Below are 21,004 nucleotides of genomic sequence, written 5' to 3'. Positions count from 1 at the left end.
TCAGTCGGGGGAAAAAAAAAAATAAATAAAATAAAATAAAATTCGCTGTATCATACCTGCCTACTTTTACGGATCGTCCGTAATTGTTACGGAAATTAGGTAACAATTTCGGACGTACGGGAAATGGAAGAAATATTACGGATTTTCAGTTCACAGCAATTTGGTCGTAGTATTAGAGAAAGATAAAAAAAAAAAAACAATAATTTTTATTATTATTTTAAGTTCCCTCAGTTATCAAAGAAGAAGAAAAATGTTCCCTTAAAGTTATAAAGGCAACTGCTCAGTTCACGCCCATGATAGCTTAGTCGATTGCCAGCTCGTAACGGTGGAGGTCAACAACATTTATTTTACGTATAGAAGGTTGTAGATACGCAATATTTTTTTTTAAAACGTTGTTGTTGTTGTTGTTGTTGTTGTTGTTGTTGTTGTTGTTGTTGTTGTTGTTGTTGTTTTTGTTGTTGTTGTCGATTGGGGGAGTATTACTAAAATTGTACCCTTTATTACTGATGAATTTTGTGTTGGCTACTGATTTTGAAATGTCCAAGTAGACAGGTATGCTGTATTCATCCCCATGGGGAAATTTGTCTTTAGGGTCTATTCCAAGGGAAGACTGGAATAACCCAGGCGTCAGCCGCAGAGCAGGGCCGCAAAGTGAGCTAGGGCGAGGTGACTTGCTCAAGGCCACACACACACACACACACACACATCGAAGCGGCGGGTGATTGAACTCGGTACCGTTCGGGTACGAAGTAGAGGCCGCCACGCTGGATGGTGATACGTTGAATTGAGATATTGCCAAGTTTAGTTAGAAGGTCAATTTAAAAAAATTAACAAAATAAAAACAATCAGAAGATGGGTTCTTGTCATAGTTATTAAATCAACCCTTTTTGTACATCTCCTGGAAATATCAAAGCTTATTTTCGCTTTTAAATTTCTTTAATTTTTTTTTTTTTTACAGCTAGTTAAGTTGAAAAATTATGAAATTTGAGAAAAGTTGCTGGATACCTTTCCCATGCGTCTGACCATAACTTCATGAAAAATCACCCGATTCATTCATTCATTCATTCATTCATTCATTCATTCATTCATTCAGTCATTCATTCATTCAGTCATTCAATGTTATTTGTTTGTTTATTTTGCCCAATATTCGGATTCCTGTCCATTGAATCAATGTTTTGTGTCGACCAAGAAGTGCCCGAATTAAATAAACTAAGAACAGACAACTCAACATAATTCGAATCTTTTTCACGTTTGAATTGGTTTGTTATTGATAAATCGATTTTTGTTTGGTACACATCGATGTTTTGTGTAGTCACCGCTATATCGATGAATGGCTGGTATGTGACCAACATACAATATTATTATTATGGTCATCACTATTGCATGTCGACGCTGATAAACAATGATTTTTGGTCATCGGTCAACGATATATCGATGATTGGTTGATGTTCAGTGATGACAAACGATCTGTTCATCTATATTTCATGTATTCGATATATCGATGGTTGATTGTACAACAAAATGTTCACCGAATTCTTTGATATCGATTGCTTTTCGTTGTGATTATTATTGTGTCCCTTTGTTCTGCAATTTGTTTGGGTAATTCAAAATGTCCTCAAAACGAATAATTGGAATTCCCGTTCATCCATTGATTTGATAAAAATTGATTTTCTTTTCAATTCGTGCTACAGCTCTGTAATTGATAGATGACTCAACACCTTCTCCTCCTCCACCACCACCGCCATCACAACCTCCACGGCCACCACTATCTCCTGCTGACTTTTACGTTCTCCTCTTCCTCCTCCTCCTTCTCCCCCCCCCCCTCCTTTTCCTTCTCCTCCTCCTCCTTTTCCTTCTCTTCTTCCTCCTCCTCCACCACCACAACCTCCACTACTTCGTCCTCCTTTTATCCCTTCTCCTCGTCCTCCTCTTCCACTACCACCACTACCTCCGCCTCCTCCTCCTCCTCGTCCTTTTATCCCTTCTCCTCGTCCTCCTCTTCCACTACCACCACTACCTCCGCCTCCTCCCCCTCCTCCCCCTCCTCCTCCTCCTCCTCCTCTTCTTTCTCCTCCTCGTCGTCCTCCTCCTTTTACCCTTTCTCATCGTCCTCCTTTTCCACTACCACCACTACCTCCGCCTCCTCCCCCTCCTCCTCCTCGTCGTCCTCCCCCTTTTGCCCTTTCTCATCGTCCCTTTCTTCCACTACCACCATTACCTCCTCCTCCTCCTCCTCCTCCTCCTTTTACCCTTTCTCATCCTCCTCCTCTTCCACTACCACCACTACCTCCATTGCCTCCTCCATCTTCCTCCTCCTCCTCCTCCTCCTCCTCCTCCTCCTCCTCCTCCTCCTCCTCCTCCTCCTCCTAATCAGTGTCTTTACATTGTAACACTCCCTCCTATTTTTTCCCCGATTTATTCATTCACGATTCATATTAAAACCCCTTCATGTTTTCCAGGAGGACGCTCGACAGTTCTTTGCCTTGGCCAGCCACCCGGACGAAGGAGAGATGCCTGCTGAGTTGTCGGGGATGATGAAACGGTTGTGGAAGGACGTGGGAGTCCAGGAGTGTTTCACTCGCTCCAGGGAGTACCAACTCAACGACTCGGCAGAATAGTCAGTACCTACTTACCAACTACAGATACTCATAAGATGGAAATTAATACCAATTCGGTTCCCTCCCATATTTTATTTTATTTCCCTCTTACCCTTTTCTCTCTCTTCCCTCTTCTTTCGTTCTTTATTTCTTTCCTTCTTTTTTTTTTCTTCTCTTTTTTTCCTTCTTTCTTTCTTCTTCTATATTTCTTTCTTTAAAATATGTTTTTTTTTGGATTATTTTTTATGATATGTTTTTTTAATATTCATTTTTAATTCCCCCCCCCCCCTCTCTCTCTCTCTCTCTCTCTCTCTCTCTCTCTCTCTCTCTCTCTCTCTCTCTCTCTCTCTTCTCTCTTTCCCTCCCTCCTTTTTTTCCTTTTCTTTCTAATTTTACTGACTGGTATGATCGTTGTGGTGGATGGTTGCTGTGTAGTGTGATATAGGATGTGGGGTGAGATGTAATTACCATAGCTGCCAACCAGTTTGATAAAATCGTACTTAGTACGATTTGGCCAATCCAGGAAAAAAAAAAAAATCCAGAAAAAAAAAAAAAAGAAAAAGAAAATCTGATAAAAATTATCTTGGGAGAAAGTTTTCGCCAAACACCACCTCCCCATCACTTATGCCTACCCAGTATGATGATAAAGGTAAGCTTCTCTTAGTATTACAGTTCTGACCATTCTAGTACTTAAGTACATTAATAAATATGCCATTTTAAGACATGAATTGGGCGTCCGCGCCGCACCGTGTATAATAATACGTTTGTGCATTTTGAAAAGTTGGAAGCTATGTATTACAAATATAAAAGACAAAAAAAAAAAAAAAAAAACAAACACAAAAAAAAAGCAAAAAAACCCCAACAACAAAAAACTCCAACGTCACATCAACAATAAATAAATAGGTAGATAAATAAATAAATAAATAATAATAAATAAATTAATTAAAAATAATAATTTAAAAAAATAAAAAAATAAAAAAAAACAAAAACAAAAAAAATAATAATATTAATAATAATAATAATAATAATTATAATAATAATAATAATAATAATAATAATAATAATAATAATAATAATAATAATAATAATAATAATAATAATAATAATAATAATAAATATGATAATCATGATAATAACCATGATGATGATGATAATAATAATAATTAATCATAATAATAATTATATGCAGGACTCGCATCCTTCTTCACACGATTTTTACAAAGAATAAAACTTTTAACCACTGTACTTACTCTTTGTTTTTTGTTTTTATTTCCCCAGCTACCTAAATGCCCTAGACAGAATCTCAGCGCCAGGCTACATCCCCACAGAACAGGACGTCCTCAGGACTCGAGTCAAGACCACCGGTATCGTGGAGACCCATTTTACATTCAAAGACTTGCACTTTAAGTAAGTACCCACTGGCAGGCGGGGCGGTAATGTGCACAATTTGCTCTGTACGAACAACCCCAATTTGGTCATGAAACTTTTACTCCTTTTATCTGGATCAATTAGAGTGACCTTCAGTCAGGGTTGAAGGGGTTTCTGATAGCTCAGTTGGTAGAGCTCTCGCTTCACTCGAAATGGGACTTGGTTCGATTCCAGGTGCAGTCGAGATTATTTTCTGACACCCCCCCCCCCCACCCCACTGTCCACCCAGCAGTGAACGGGTAGCTGAGTCTATTAGATTTGGCAGAAAGTACTTTGGGATAGACTAGCGTCTTATCCAAAGGATAGCGAGCAGTTGCTATTTTCCATTTCACGCTATAGAAACTGGGATAAACTCCGGCTCCATGGGCCTAATGACTCTGAAGGACTACTGTTAGGGTTGAAAGCTGGTCAGAAATTTCAGACACTGCCAGTTTTTTTTAGCCATTAAATTCAGGAGATGGCTAGAAAAAACAAAAATCCAGCTGATAATGGTTAATCAAAAAAAAAAAAAAAAGGGAGAAATTTTTTTAAATTTACAAATGGCGAATCTCGGTTTAGAAGAAACCAATACAATAGATGGACTGCTGCATCAAGACACTGATCAAAATGGCATAATTTTTTCTTTTTTGGGGTTGGTTTGGAGGATTCTGGTTTTGAGAAAAGTCATTCTCCCCAACTTTTGAACCTACCTCCAGTGTGTCAAAGTTCTTGAAAGTTCCTGCCTTTTTTCTCTTTCTTTCTTTTAAAAATTAAAAATTTAACAAGAGCAATTGTTAGCATATCATACGGCAGAATAGATTCAAGGTGTTTTCTAATTAGCAGATTGTGTACTTCATATACGTTGGTATGTAATTATGCACAAAATGTCATGCACTGTTTGACAAATGATTAAAGAAGAAAATTCATGAATCCGTGCTTGCTATACAATAAAGCTCGTTATTGATATTTTGTTACATTATTTTCTTTTTCTCTCTCGTAAGGCTTACAAAAGGAAGCAGGAAAAGTCCTTGTTTATAATTTTAAAAAAACAACAAAAAAAAACAACTTATTATTATGATTGTGGTGGTGGTGATGATGATGATGATGATGATAATAATAATAATAATAATAGAATAATAATAATAATAATATAATTATAATAATAATGATGATGATGATGATGATACATTTTTTTTTCAGGATGTTTGATGTAGGAGGTCAGAGGTCAGAGAGGAAGAAGTGGATCCATTGTTTTGAAGGGGTGACAGCCATCATCTTCATTGTAGCCATGAGTGAATACGACTTAACACTGGCTGAGGATCAGGAAATGGTAACGTCTCCATCCAATCAGAGAATACTCTGAAATTTGAAAAAACGGCTGTCCTAGATGTGATCCATATGGTTTCAATCTGCTATTATGACAGAATGAACTGGACGAATGAATCTTATTTTTTTGAAGAACATTCATTGAATGTTTTAAACTTTTTTCTTCATAAATACTGCTGAGCCTCAGGGATTTGAATGTTAAAAATTCAAGAAATGAGGAAAATGGATTTTAAATCATCACTTTTTTTTTCATCTTCCCCTTTTTGCAAGATCAGGTAGTCTACAAGGGACTACATTCATTGTTTTGGACGAGGCATCATCGTCATTATAACTGATGAATGCGATTGAAAACAAGTTTAATTCCGTCTAAAAGATATTGATGTGTCAAATTCCAATTTTTATCTTTATTGCATTTTGCAAGTTCTATGATCTAAAAATGAATTTCAAAATACGGAGGTATGATTTAAGATAATATTTACGATAAGCACGATAAACACAAAAGATGCTAAAAGTATCTATGTTTTCCAAACACATTCTGACCCGTAGATGTCGTAAAAGAATAGATTTCTCCATCTAATGTCAACAGTCGTTCCTACTCATTTTTTCCTAATACTTTTGGCTCGTGGAACAATTTAGCTGCTGGTATAAATTTCTTTAGCAATATTGAGGCATTTAAGATTGGTTATTGAAATTATTTTTCTATAGTTTGAATTTTATTTCATAAATTTCTTGTGAATACTATTTTATATCATTTTAACCCTTAGAGTCATACGTTATAGAAAAATATGAGGTTGTTTGTCTCCATTTGAAACAACTAGTGGGTCACCACAGACTTATATTTTTTAAATACCTTATTTCATACATTTCCATTTCATTTCAATTGCTACTTTCAATCCCCAGAATCGGATGATGGAAAGTATGAAGTTGTTTGACTCCATCTGCAACAACAAATGGTTCACAGACACATCCATCATCCTCTTCTTGAACAAGAAAGATTTATTCGAGGAGAAGATCAAGAAATCACCCCTCACTATTTGTTTCCCAGAATACACTGGTATGCCTTTTTATTTGTTTGTTTTGGTTTATCGGCAATTTGGTGTCCACCCAATCTGGTCTTTGGTATATAAAACTACTTGAGATCTGCTAGGGAATTTTTTAATGTTCTTTTTAAAATTGAAGAATAGTTTTCCAAATCTCCTTAATTCTGTTTTTCCCATTTTAAGATATTGAGGATTATTTCCCCTAAAATTTCTCATTCGGTCTTTTATTTTGTCATATTTAAACTTCAAATTTCCACAAATCTTGCGGAACTCTTTTGCCATTTGATGCTTAAGAATAAAGCTTACATTTCAATTTTTCTCATGGATGGAAAATCTCAAAAAGTAGAAAAATAAGACTTAATGAGTTTTAGAAAACCTGCCTTCAATTTCGTTTTCTTGGGATCATAAAGTGCGATGCTGGTACTTTTGTAAAATTATACTTCATACTTGAAATGTAATAAATTCTAAATTCTCAATAGGGAAATAATATTACTCACTAAAGTAGTAATATTTATTTACAATATTATCTCAGGATTTAAAAATAATATTCCAAAATCACAAATAGTCACTACCAAATCCAATATTAATATTGATTAACAATTTGGTCTCTGGGTTATTAAATGTTTCAGTCCTTAATAGACATGTTTTGGTGCTTAACTTTTCTGCAATTTTTTTTTCTTTTCTTTTTAAAGAATTGCTGACGTATTTTAGTCTATTCCAAAATAAAAAAAAATAAGAAAATAAAACAGAAATAAAAATAAAAATGGTAGTATTGTAGTTCTAGCCATAAGTCACTTTTCATGGAAGGAGGCAGGTCGGAACGTAAAATTATTGACAATTTTTTCTGCTTTCCTCTTCACCTCCCTAGGTGCCAACACGTATGAAGAAGCAGCTGCCTACATCCAGCTTCAATTTGAAAACTTAAACAAACGCAAAGAGACAAAGGAGATTTACTCCCACTTCACCTGTGCTACCGACACCAACAACGTGCAGTTTGTCTTTGACGCTGTCACCGACGTCATCATCAAGAACAATCTTAAAGACTGTGGCCTTTTCTGAAATCTTAAGACTGTGGTAAGAGATGAAATGGGATCTTGATTTGTTCAATTTGTAGCCTATCGCAGACCTATAATCACTATAAACAAACTATTTCTTACATGAATGACATAATCAGTCGGATGGTGAAAAGGTTTGAACTGAAAATATTGCCAAGTTTAGTTAGAAAGTCAATTTTGATCAAAAATGAGTTCTTGTCATAAATGATTAAATCAACCCTTTTTGTACATCTTCGGGAAATATCAAAGTTTAATTTCACTTCTAAATATTTTTTTACAGCTAGTCAAATTGAGTAAGTATGAAATTTGAGAAAAGTTGCTCGATACCTTTCCCATACATTTGACCATAACTTCATGAAAAATCACTCGATTTACTTCAAATAAAGATTAAAATGCTCTGGTGAGAATATTCTTTCAGAAAATGCGAGAGACAAAAATTGTAAAAAAATAAATGCACAATCCAAAATTGTCACTTTCCGACTGATTGTCATGCACTGACACATTTTTGTCAAAATCGGCTTGTCTGATCCAATTCTCTGTATTGGATTCATTGTCTCCTAAGTGTTCAGTGGCAGTTTCCTGCATGACGTGGTTGAAATCTTGGATTGTCATGTTTGTAATATCTTGTATTGCACTGAATTTGTTTCTTACTGAGATATTGAAATTGTTTTGGATATCTGGGATTTTCAATTTATCTGTGTTGAAACGTTTCTTCTTCTGTTTTGCTATTTTTGTTTTCGTCAATTTAGAAGAGATTTTGGCTGTGACAAAATGGTGGTCACTTCCAATGACTCTGACATTGTTTAAGCTAAGCCATAATGGAAGGCAGCACCATTTATTTTCCTTTCAGATCAACATGTGAACTAGATTTAAAATGTCACTTGAAAGTTTATTAACATTTTATTAGTCCTATATAAACGTCTATATCTTTGTTTTGTTTTTTTTTAAAATCTTTTTTTCTCTCTTTTTTTTTTTTCTATGTTTTTAAATTCGTTATTTTGTGTTTATTTTTGAATTGAACAAAATCAAGAACTGAATTGATTGCTCTTCCATTTCAAAGTTTTAAGATAGATGTGATAGTGGGGTTCCTGGCCTTCCTTAGTGGGCAGGGAGGCACTTGCTGAGTCTTCTATCCCCTTATATCTGTTTTCCAATATGCTTTCTGTCTTGTCTTGGAATGAAATTACCTGGTTGTGTCCTGGCCCTGGCCAGAGTCCTGTCTGGGAGGGAAACGGTCAAATGCATAGTTTTTTTTGAGATGATATTTTTTTCTCTTATAAATCATCTCTCTTTTATGTATTATTATATTTGTTATTTTGAATATATAATGTAAGCATTTGAGTGTATTCCTCTTTGCTGGATCTTGTGCTTGTGTCCAGATGAGACTTATCGGTGATCTCAAACTAAGTAAATTGATGGTATGCTCTTGGAATCTACACCTGATCCCTATTTGCTCCCAGTTCCCCTTTGTCTTACTTTTCTTGGGTGCTTTAATTGTAATTCTAGAATTTGACGATCCCATTTTCTTCCTTTTTACTAGCGCTGATATAACCTAAATGTGTTGCAAGCGCCGTAAAACCCTTTAAAAAAGAAACCCACAAAGATTGGATAAAACATTTCATTATGCATAGAAAAGCCTTACAAAGATTGAGACAGATTGTATTCTAACGAACAAGCCATTTATATTAGAATAGTGTTAACAGTATCTTGATCACTCACAGTTCCTTGTGATATATTTAAAAAAAAAAAAATCTTTTAACACCGCCCTCGCCCTTTCCCCCGCTTTTTTTTTCTTCTTTTCTCTCTCATCAGGTTTGTCATTTCTCTCACAACTTGTCCATTGACATTAAAGTTCCGCTTCAAGTAATTTTGAAAGTCTTCTAATCTCATCATCAACGACAAAGAAAAAAGACCTTTGGATTATCCATCATCAAGTCACTGTGTTACGTTGGATGCTGGATGCGGATTGGGTACCACAAACAATTATCAACAACAAATCTACACGCTTTGCTTCAATACTCATTTTTTTTTTTTTTTTTTTTTTTTTCTCTTTTTCTTTTTTTCTTCTCTCTTCTTCCTTCTCAAAAGTCAGGGCTTTAATAATATCATTTCTTTTCCATTGTTGTTGTTATTATTATTATTATTATTATTATTATTATTATTATTATTATTATTATTATTATTATTATTATTATTATTATTTTTATTATTATTATTATCATTATTATTATTATTATTATTATTATTATTATTATTATTATTATTATTATTATTATTATTATTATTATCTTTAACATTCATTCTTTTATTTATTTGTATAATTGATAAGTAAGTATTAACAGTATGTTGAGTAAATTGTACCTCCGTTTAGAAAACATTTATATATATATATATAAATATAAAATTATATATATGTATATATAAATAATTTTTTTCGTGCTCTCATATACATTTATGATCAGTGGATCAAACTTTGAAATTCATCCATGCTTGATTTGTCAAAACCGTTGTTGTTTTATTTGACCGTCAAAGTTCAGACAATCTTCTATTCTAAGGCAATGTTTTTCTGCTTCACTTCATCGTGTTGTTTCTCATTCATTTTGTTATTTATAACTTCTTTCTTTTTTTTTTTTGGTTGGACCAATTATTTTCTTTACCGAATAAACTTGAAGGGATCAATCATTCACACGATAACATTAAAAGTTTTGTTTTTAGTTTTTTTCTCGAGTGTTTATTTGTCTTTATCCAAAGCAATCAATCTTGTTTTTCAAGAAAGGCTGATGATTATATAACAATGGTGAAAATGTTTTACCCAAAGCTCACCTATTAGCGATAAAGGGATCAAATATACCATTCAATTATTTATTTTCTTGCCATTCTGTTTTTTGTTTTGTTTTTGTTTTTAATTTCTCCATAATATGTTTTATTATTATTGATTAATATTTTTTTTTTTTAAAAATCGTTATTTCACTCATAGGTTATCTATTTTCTGTTGAAATTCTGATATGATATTTATTTGTTGTTTGTGTTTGATTTCCAGTGAAGTTAGTCAATGAATAATCCATCCAGTTCTTTGATTTATGTGCGTGTGTGTGTGTGTTTCTTTTTTTTTTTTAATTTTTGGTTCTTTTTTTTTTTAATGTCACAAACATAGTTCATGGTTTTCTGACCAGTCACAGCTGGTTTTTTCTTCTTTTTTTTTTTTTTTTTTTTTTTTTTTTTTTATTTTTAAATCACCACCTCTTTGAAAGAAAAGTAAGCAAATAATTATTTTACAGATTACATCCAAATCAATTGAAATTTGGATTTAAAAAGAAAAATAGAATTGATTCTGTTTATTAGCTTCAAATTAGTCGTTCGGTCTTTAGAAAAAAGAAATAAAGAAATATATTGGGTGTAGTGTAGTTGGCCAACGACTGTAATAATTTTTAAGGGAATCCTCTTGAGTAACGATAAATAGTTTTCAAAAAATGTTGGCTAATTTTTTTTGTTAATTATAGGTATTGTTTCAGAAATATCTCGTGAATGAGTCCAAATTTTAACATTGCTGTGGCATGAACCGTGTTTGAAATCTGTGGACATTTTTTTTTTTTTTTTTCATGATACAATTAAACGTCAAAGTCACCCATGCTCAACATTTCCACACACTAACAAAAAATGAAGATTTGCAGAATTTTTCATCTTGTACAACTGTTCCCCTGAAGTCCGAGTTGATTAAATACTCGATGTATTATCTTTGGAATATCTATTTATGATTACCGATCAAAATAACTTTTTCTTTTGATATGTTTTAAAATGATAATGATTCATGTTGCAGTATTCACTGTGTTGATAAATAACAACAGCACAATGGCAAGCGTTTTCATGCCAGATGTATTTTATAACAGAGATCATCCTTACATCCTCGGCCATCATAATATTTTCCCTGCACTTCATCATATTCTTTTCATAAATATATAAATATATATGGTATATTATGAAGCTTTACCAAGTAGAAATAACATGAACTGATCGTAGAAAAAAAATGTTTGTTATATATACATACAAAAAAAAACACCCAAAAAACAAATTGTTAATGAACCATTGGACATTATGGAGAGAGAGAAGAAAGAAAAAAAAAAAAACAGGGGGCAAGGGGGGGGGGGGAGGGTGTATTAAGTGATTGAACAAGATTAATGAAGACAAAATACCACTGTTGTTGTTTTGTTTTTGTTTTTTTGTTTTTTTTTGGGTGGGGGGGGGGGGGTATTTTTATTTACTCATCACAATAGAATTGTTCTACTGCTTGTTGATAAAGTGTGTTGTTTGTTTAGGGTGGTTGTAGTTGCCAGTTTGTGTGAATGTTGTGTGTGTGTGTTTGTATAAGGGCATGTTCATGTCCAAAGTGTGCATGTATGTAGGGGAGTGAGCAAAGAGTTTGACATGATATAAATGTGCGAGATATCAATCTTGTACAACTCGAAAATAATTTTTCCTCTCACCATGAGTTATGTCACACACACCAGATTGAATTGGGTATGCAAGGAAGCGTGTTATCTATGTACGTACTGACTACACAGCATTATGTTCAATGAATTTTTTAAAAAGTCATCTCGATTTCGATATGGATTCTCATCAATTAATGAACCTGTATTGTGTCCATCCTTTGTGATGGGATCATTTTCATCGTCTAATCATCTCATTGTCAATCATGGCCTTTTCCCGCATTCATCAATGGGTTTTTTTGGGTTTTTTTTTAATGTTTGTTTTGTTTTCTTCAAAGTCTCCCTTGTTTTGAATATCCCTTTCGTTTTATTTAAAGGTGGAAATGTTAAAATAAAATATCTAGAAACGTTACAAAATTCAAATTTTTGAAATGACACATTGATCTTGTAGCAGTAATTTTAACATTAAAAAGTACAATGTGTGAAAACGTACATTGCATTATCAAATGTTCACGTTTTTATATAGACAGGAATGACTGCCATACTCGTAATACAGAAAGATTTTCTCCGATTTATTTTGCGAACTCTCAATGAAAACTGAAAACTCAAATTTCCACCTATTTATATATATACAGCTTTGTTGATTTATATTTTTGATTTACCCAATCACAGCTGACTCAAATCCAGATCTGTATAGATAAAATCACTCTCTGATCAATCGTTTTGAAATGGAGTAATGTTTGAATTTTTTTCAAGACTCTCGTTTTAGAGTGCATCTCAAATATTCTATTTATATCTCCCTTTTTTTTTTTTTTGTATGTTTAAATATTTGATTATGAAGATATCTTCTGTCTTCTGTCTGGTGCATTAACTTGTCTTACTTTGAAAAACAAAAACAAAAAACAAACACATTAAAAAATTTGTGACCATAAAACTTGTCCTCCAAATATGGATCAATTAAAATGACCCAAAATTCTCAAATCTGGTTTGAGAGACTTTGACAAGATAAAGGGACATTTTGATCGATGGATATATAAAGGATGAGTTTTCTGACCAAAATTTGATAAACGCGTTATTTTTTAAATTTTTTTTTAAGAGTAAAGCAAAATGCAGTTACAAAGGATAGCTTTCATCTCATAACCATTAATTAGTCTTGAAATTAAGTCTGTTTGGGTTATGAGACGCTATTCATATTTTTGTTTGTTTGTAATATTATTATTATTATTATTATTATTATTATTATTATTATTATTATTATTATTATTATTATTATTATTATTATTATTTTATTATTATTTTTTTTTAAAAAACAATTGTATATTAAATTTTGTTTGATCCAAAAATGAATTTAGACCTATTGTATTTACATCCTGTATAGGACAGTGGCTTTTATTAAGTTTTTACTTTCCCAGAGTACTATAGGTTGGTGGTATGCGACAATTAAGTGCTATATGTTTGAATTGCTCTCCTTAGACTCATGAGTATTTGGTTCAAATCCAAGTGGAGACACCGGGATTATTATTATTTTTATTATTATTGTTACTGACATGAAAACCCTACTTTGGTTACGAACACAGAAAATAAGAAAATGCTCAGTCCTGGGCTTTCCAAATTAAAGAGGTTGTCAAACTTTTTAACCAATCATAATACAATGAATATCCAATCCAATCCAATGCACTCTTGTCACAGCATCTCTTTTGGCGGTAAATGCTATGCTGTGTAGATGTGCATTGGTTGGCTTGTGTTCATTTCTAATTATAATAATAGTAAAATTAATAATAATAATAATAATAATAATAATACTAATAATAATAATAAATAGCACTTATTATAGCGCTTTACCCTGTCTAATCCGGTACTCTACAGGCTGAATAATTCAAAAGTGTTATCAGGTTGTCTGTTTTAAGAATGGCCAGTAGATTGAAAATGATTTTGGGCGAGGTAAATAGTTATAGTTTGTGTTGTATCCATCAATATTTAGTACACTTTTAAATTTAATTATATTCAATCAAAGATATGATGATTTCCACAAAATTCACTCGTTTTATTTCCTGTAATTTGATCATTTTCAAGTTGATGAAAACATAAAATGGAAGTATATATATATATATTTTTCAAAAATGTAATTGTACAGTGACAGCTGCTTTAGAGAACAATTTATATTTTGGGCATGCGTTACATGTCAACAATGGTTTACTCTTATGAAATACTCTATTGCCCTCGTGGAGTTTGATCACGAACCCTGAGAAAATGATGTGTTAACCCTGCCGATTTCACAATGAACACATCACATCAAAAATTGTAATTATACAACAATCAACAATCGTCCCTCGATTCTTGTGGCTTCTTCTTTCCACTCACAATCTTTATCTCTTTACATTTTCCAGTCTTCATCTTTCATTGATGAATATCCCGTTTGATTACTTTTGGGTGAGAATGGATTGTTCATGGATAATACGTTTTATTGGGGGGTTTGAACATTGTTTTTCTTTCTCCTATCTCCCTCTTTTTCTTGTTTCTGAATTGATCTAAAAGTGTCACAAATACTAATAAGACGTATAGAAACAAATACCCAAACACTAACCTTGTTGAACAAAATAATTTCTGCTGAATTTTAAAGATTTAATACATTTCTTTAAAACTTTTTTTTTTATGTTCCCGACTGAAATGCTGCAAATATCATGGGTTTTACATGAATTTATATATTTTGATACAAAAAAAAAACACAAACATATTTGATCAATTTTCTACTCTGCTGGAAACAGTTCTTATCCTTTATAATGGCACATTCGCGTTGTTAATTAATTATCTACATAACATTGTCGGAACTCCAACCACAAAATTGATTTGTTTATATCTCACCAACCCTCTCTTACATTGGATTTGCAATGTTGAAATCTTTTCAGTCACTCAGTCAATTCTATCACATTGTAGTTTTTGGGGGGTTTTTAATCGTCACATATTCGTTTTTTGGGGGTTTTTAATCGTCACACTGGGTGGGGATCCTGACCTCCCATAGCGGGCAGGGAGGTACAAACTGTGTCTTCTATCCCCCTTTATCTGTTATCCAACATGCTTTCTGTCTTTGTCTCGGAATGAGATTACTTGGTTTTGTCCTGGCACTGGCCGGAATCCTAGCTGGGAGGGAAACAGTCAAATGCATAGTTATTGTTTTGGGAGATGATATTTTTTTCCTTGTAAATCATCTCTCTGTTATGTATTATTATTTTTATTTTGAATGTATAATGTAAGCATTTGAGTGTGTTCCTCTTTGTTGGATTTTGTGCTTGTGTCTGGATGAGACTTGTAGGTGATTTCAAACTAAGTACATTGGTGGTATGCTCTTGGAATCTACATCTGATCCCTATTTGTTCTCAATTCCCCTTTGTCTTACTTTTTCTTGGGTGCTTTAATTGTAATTCTAGAACTTTTTACTATCGCATTTTCTTCCTTTTTACTGGCGCTGATATAACCTAAATGTGTTGCAAGCGCCGTAAAACCCTTAAAAACAAAAAACATAATCGTCACATATTCGTTTTTTGGGGGGTTTTTTCATCACATATTAATCAGCTGCTGTCCTGCATCACATCAAGATCTGGAAAATTATTCATACTGAAAATATCTTAACAAGCCGATCACTTGTTCGTCTTATTATTTACACTGTCATAATTAAATCTGTTTGAATCACAGTTTATCGAGGAGTGAAGATCTGGGTGGGGTTCCTGACCTTCCATAGTGGGCAGGATGGCACTTATTGTGCCTGCTATCCCCCTATATCCGTTTTCCAATTTGCTTTCTTGGAATGAGATGACTTGGTTTTGCCCTGGCCGTAGTGCTTGGCTGGGAGGGAAACAGTCAAATGTATCGTTCTTATTTTGGGAGATGATATTTTTTCCCTTGTAAATCATCTCTTATGTATCGTTTGTTATTTTGAATGTATAATGTAAGCATTTAAGTGTGTTCCTCTTAGTGGGATCTTGTGCTGGTGTATGGGTGAGACATTTAGGTGATCTCAAACTAAGTACATTGGTGGTGTGCTCTTGGAATCTACATCTGTTCCCTATTTGAACCATTTCCCCTTTGTCTTACTTTTTTCCTCGAGTCCTTTTAATTCTACATGTAGAATCTTTTCACAATCCAATTTTCTTCCTTTTTGTTGGCACTGATTTGACCTAAATGTGTTGCAAGCGCCTTAAAACCCTTAAAATTAAAACAAGGGGTGAAGATAATAAGAGGTCAGTTCCGTTCCACAATCGAACAAAGAGGTCAGTTCCATTCCACAATCGAACAAAGAGGTCAGTTCCATTCCACAATCGAACAAAGAGGTCAGTTTCGTTCCACAATCGAACAAAAAGATCAGTTCCGTTCCACAATCGAACAAAACATTAGTCCCGATTTGTATTTGTCAAGAACATTTTGTAAAAACTACACGGCACCAGCAAAACTATTAGGCATCTGTTTTATATGTTCAAATGTGTTACCGCTCGGGAGGGTTGTTGATATCTCAGTCGTACACAACTGCTTGGGATGTTGATATCCTCAGTTGTACACATTGCGCTCTGTAGTAATAATAATAGTAGACTTTGCTGCTTTAGAAAATTATTAAAAGACATTAAAAACATTTGATAGAAGGTATACAATTGTACATATACATATATAATAATATATATATATATATATATATTGTAATAATTATATTGCTTGCCGGGAATCAAAGCTATTCTTGTTGATTTTCTGGGCAGGGATCCTGACCTCCCATAGTGGGCAGGGAGGTACATACTGTGTCTTATATCCTATTATGTCTGTTTTCCAACATGCTTTCTGTCTTTGTCTTGGAATGAGATTACTTGGTTTTGTCCTGGCCCTGGCTGGATACCCTAGCTGTTAGGGAAACAGTCAAATGTATAGTTAGAGTTTTGGGAGATGATATTTTTTTTCTTTGTAAATCATCTCCCTGTTTGCACTGTATTGTCTTGTTTAAATATTATATATGATTTTTAAACATTTGAGTGTATCCCTCTTCTTAGTGGGGACCTGGGCTTGTGTGTGGATGAGACTTTTAGGTGATCTCAAACTAAGTACTTTGATAGTGTGCTCTTGGAATCTACATCTGTTCCCTATTTGAACCAATTCCCCTTTGTCTCACCTTTTCTTGGGTGCTTTAATTGGAATTCTAGAACTTTTTACTATCCCATTTTCTTCCTTTTTACTGGCGCTGATATGACCTTAATGTGTTGCAAGCGCGTAAAACCCTTAAAAACAAAAAAAAAAAAAAAAACTTGTTGATTTGAACAGTCGTCTCCTTGGAGTAGAGAGAGGATCATTGATTTTGGAACGTTCTTCACTTGTTGGTATAATAGTAATAATGATAATGATAGTTCTTATTCTTTCCATTTATATAATGAATGCGAAGAAGAAAATTCTTTATTTTTATTATTTATTTTAGTTATTATTTATATAATCTTTATTATATTATTTATTATTTATTATATTATTATTATTATTATTATTATTATTATTATTATTATTATTATTATTATTTATATTATTATTATTATTATTATTATATTATTATTATTATTATTATTATTATTATTATTATTATTATTATTATTATTATTATTATTATTATTATTATTATTATTATTATTATTATTATTATTATTATTATTATTATTATTATTATTATTATTATTATTATTATTATTATTATATTATTATTATTATTATATTTTATTATTATTATTATTATTATTATTATTATTATTATTATTATTATTATTATTATTATTATTATTATTATATTTATTATTATTATTATTGTTATTATTATTATTATTTTATTATTATTATTATTATTATTATTATTATTATTATTATTATTATTACTACTACTACTACCACTATCGTTGTTGTGTTACCAATGTGTGATGTCTGTGATTTCTTTCAAGTAATTAATCTGCTATATAAAATCAGCTGCTCATTGATTTGATTCACCCCGTGTATTGGATCTGTTCAATAAATCAAACATTTTTATCTATCTTTTTTCTTCTTTTTTTTTTTCAAAGGTAATCGAATGACATAAAATGGTAGAAAAACCCTTTAAAACAAAATAAAATGTTTTTTAAAAAAAAGGAAAGGTTAATGGTTATTATTTTTACTTTAAAGAGAGAGGAAAAAAATATCCCAGAAAACATATTGTTTTGATTTTTGCCCCATGATTCATATCATCGGTCCTAATTGGTCGTGCATTGTAAATTGCTTACTCTCTTTATCTCTATCAAATCTGTTGTCTTATTCTTATTCATTAGACATTCTTTTTCTCTGTCCTTTCTTTCCTTTTTTTTAAACCAAAATATTTCGAACCCAATCATCAATTTTTAAATTCCATTTTATTATTATTATTATTATTATTATTATTTTTGTCCCACTTATAATTGTATAGTTATTGATCGAAGTTTCCAAAGATCGTCTCTATTACTATTTGTAAATGTTAATCATTTGTACATGCGTTGCGTGGTGTAGGGTTCAATTCCTTTTTTAAATGATCGCTATGCCGTGTCTTTTGTACCTGTGCGCCTCTCTCCTTTTTTTTTTTTTTTTACATCGCCCAAAACATTTAAAGTCAATTCAAACTTGTTGTCAAATGTCATGTCAAATGTCAAATGTCAAATGTCATGGCATTTCGACTCGTCTTGTTTATGTATTTATTTATATTTTTATTTTTATTTTTGTCGATATGTTCTTTCCTCTTCCTCCCCCCCCCCCCTGTTATCTATGGTGACTCATTTTTCTATTTTTCTTTATTTGTTTATTGTTGTTGTTATCATTATCATTATTATTATTATCATTATTATTATTATTATTATTATTATTATTATTATTATCATTATTATTATTATTATTATCATTATTATTATTATTATTATTATTATTATTATTATTATTATTATTATTATTTGTTGTTGTTGTTGTTGTTGGTCTTTTGTTTGTTTTTTATAACTCATGTTTTACTGTCAATTTCCTTCAAATGATTGTAAAAAGAAAATGATGAAAGAAATTTTCGCAAATGATTTTAACATTTGTGGCTTTTTTTTAATTTTTTTTTTTTCACTATTGGAATACCTGAAAGTTAACATGTCCTGTTGAAATTATGTTTTTAAAAAAAACACAAAAACAAAACAATGCTGTTAATTTAAAATTTCTCATCGAAGATTCTTCACGAGTTATATAGATAATAAAATTTCCATTAGAAACTAAAATCAATTTTATCCCATGTTTTTTTTCCCATTTTATCTAGTCTCCTCGTTTTTTTTTTCCCTTCTTATTTCTTAACGTATTTAGTTGCAATCGCTATATTGTGTTCTTTTACATTTCATTGGAATTCTCTCTCTCTCTCTCTCTCTCTCTCTCTCTCTCTCTCTCTCTCTCTCTCTCTCTCTCTCTCTCTCTCTCTCTCTCTCACTCACACACTCACACACACACCATTTATCTATCTATATCTATCTATCTATTTTTTCATCCACCTGCCCTCCATTTAATTTTTCTTGCCATTAAATTTCTACCACAGTTTTATCATCAACAACTATGAGTTAATTCAATGAGTGACCTATCCCTCCTCACCCATTAGAACTGTCCATTTGTTGGTTTTCCCACCTGCCACGCTCATATCTCATCACTCATAATAGTACTAATAATAATTATTATTATAATATAGAATATTACCATGGACTAAGAAAGTTTATCATTATCATCAGCATCATCATGAGCCATCATCATCACCATTGTCCATCAACATCAACGTCATTGTTGTTGTCGTCGTCTTATTCTGTGCTGTTTGTTGGAAGATTTATTCTCATCATCATCATTGTTTTCATCGCTGTCATCATCGTTATTTACATCATCATGGCTATCACTATCATGATATTACTATTATTATTATTGTCTTCATCTTGATTATATTCCTACCATATAATAACTGGGGTATCGACCGTTTGTTGTTATGGATGGCAATAGCTTTCCACTTCTGTGCATTACTTGGTCAGTGGTGATGACGGTGGTCAACGTGTCCTAAGATCGGTCCATTTATAAAATGTCGTTTCTAAAAGTCCAGGCGTCTTCTTTAAAATTTCAGATGTCTTCTTAAAATCTTAGGCATCTTCTTTAAAATTTCAGATGTCTTCTTAAAATCTTAGGCATCTTCTTTAAAATTTCAGATGTCTTAAAATTTTAGGCATCTTCTTTAAAATTTCAGATGTCTTAAAATTTTAGGCATCTTCTTTAAAATTTCAGATGTCTTAAAATTTTAGGCATCTTCTTTAAAATTTCAGATGTCTTAAAATTTTAGGCATCTTCTTTAAAATTTCAGGCGTCTTCTTTAAAATTCCAGTTGCCTTCTTAAAATTTTAAGGTCTTCTTTAAAATTTCAGATGTCTTGCGTCTTCTTAAAATTTTAGGTGTCTTCTTGAATACTCCAGGTGTCTAACAACACGCCCAACTCGTAATTCCATACAAATATTAACCAGTTTTTCATACAATTATAGTAAATTATAGGGCAAAGATTTTGTGGAGGTTTTTTTATTTCCTCCCCTTTCCGTTTTCTTATAATTTCTTCTCTTTTCTTCTCCTCTATTGGACACAAAATGGGCTGATTTTACACGATGACCACTTTGATATTGTTTGACAAGATCAAGTCTGACCGTTGCATTTTGTGGGTGGCCTGGCCGAAAGCTCAATCAAGCATTCTCTGTATATGTATTATGTATGTATCTATGTAATAAATCTTAGTCATCAAAAAAAAAAAGTTTTTAAAAAATAGTTGATTCTTTGTTTATTTCTTCTTTCCTTTCTCTCATTCTCCCCCCCCCCTTTGTCTTTCTTTCTGATTTGTTCAAAGCGCCTACAACAGAAAAAAAGGGTCCTCCATGGAGCCGGAGTTTATCCCGGTTTCTATAGCGTGAAACGGACAATAGCAATTGCTTGCTATCCGTTGGGTTGGACACTAGTCTATCGCAAAGTACTTTCCGCCAAGTCGAACAGACTAAGCTACCCATTCATTGCTGGATGGACAGGGGGTCAGATAAAATCTCGACCGCACCCGGGATCGATCTTGGTCTCCTTTGCTTGTGAAGCGAGTGCTCTACCAACTGAGTTAT

General features: G+C 32.3%; 1 protein-coding gene and 1 long non-coding RNA gene across 2 annotated transcripts in view; both read left to right on the top strand.

Annotated features, from left to right (window-relative positions):
- Window positions 1-9,370, top strand: part of LOC144974379 (guanine nucleotide-binding protein G(i) subunit alpha) — a 102,855-nt gene extending 93,485 nt beyond the window's left edge. Inside the window, exons 4-9 of the mRNA XM_078917215.1 lie at window positions 2,460-2,617; window positions 3,876-4,004; window positions 5,205-5,334; window positions 6,231-6,384; window positions 7,239-7,444; window positions 9,238-9,370. Coding sequence (XP_078773341.1) covers window positions 2,460-2,617; window positions 3,876-4,004; window positions 5,205-5,334; window positions 6,231-6,384; window positions 7,239-7,429 — 762 coding nt within the window. The 3' untranslated portion in view covers window positions 7,430-7,444; window positions 9,238-9,370. The remainder of the gene's footprint in view (window positions 1-2,459; window positions 2,618-3,875; window positions 4,005-5,204; window positions 5,335-6,230; window positions 6,385-7,238; window positions 7,445-9,237) is intronic.
- An 8,338-nt stretch (window positions 9,371-17,708) lies between these two features.
- On the top strand, window positions 17,709-20,652 carry LOC144974378 (uncharacterized). Its single transcript, XR_013645735.1, has 2 exons — window positions 17,709-20,082; window positions 20,197-20,652. It is a non-coding gene; the product is annotated as an uncharacterized LOC144974378 (long non-coding RNA).
- Window positions 20,653-21,004: the final 352 nt, after the last annotated feature.

This window comes from Berghia stephanieae, chromosome 6, assembly GCF_034508935.2.
Source record: "Berghia stephanieae isolate SIO BIC M18660-M18661 chromosome 6, UCSD_Bste_1.3, whole genome shotgun sequence".
Taxonomy (NCBI): Eukaryota; Metazoa; Mollusca; class Gastropoda; order Nudibranchia; family Aeolidiidae; genus Berghia; species Berghia stephanieae.
This window is presented reverse-complemented; position numbering and strand designations above follow the sequence as displayed.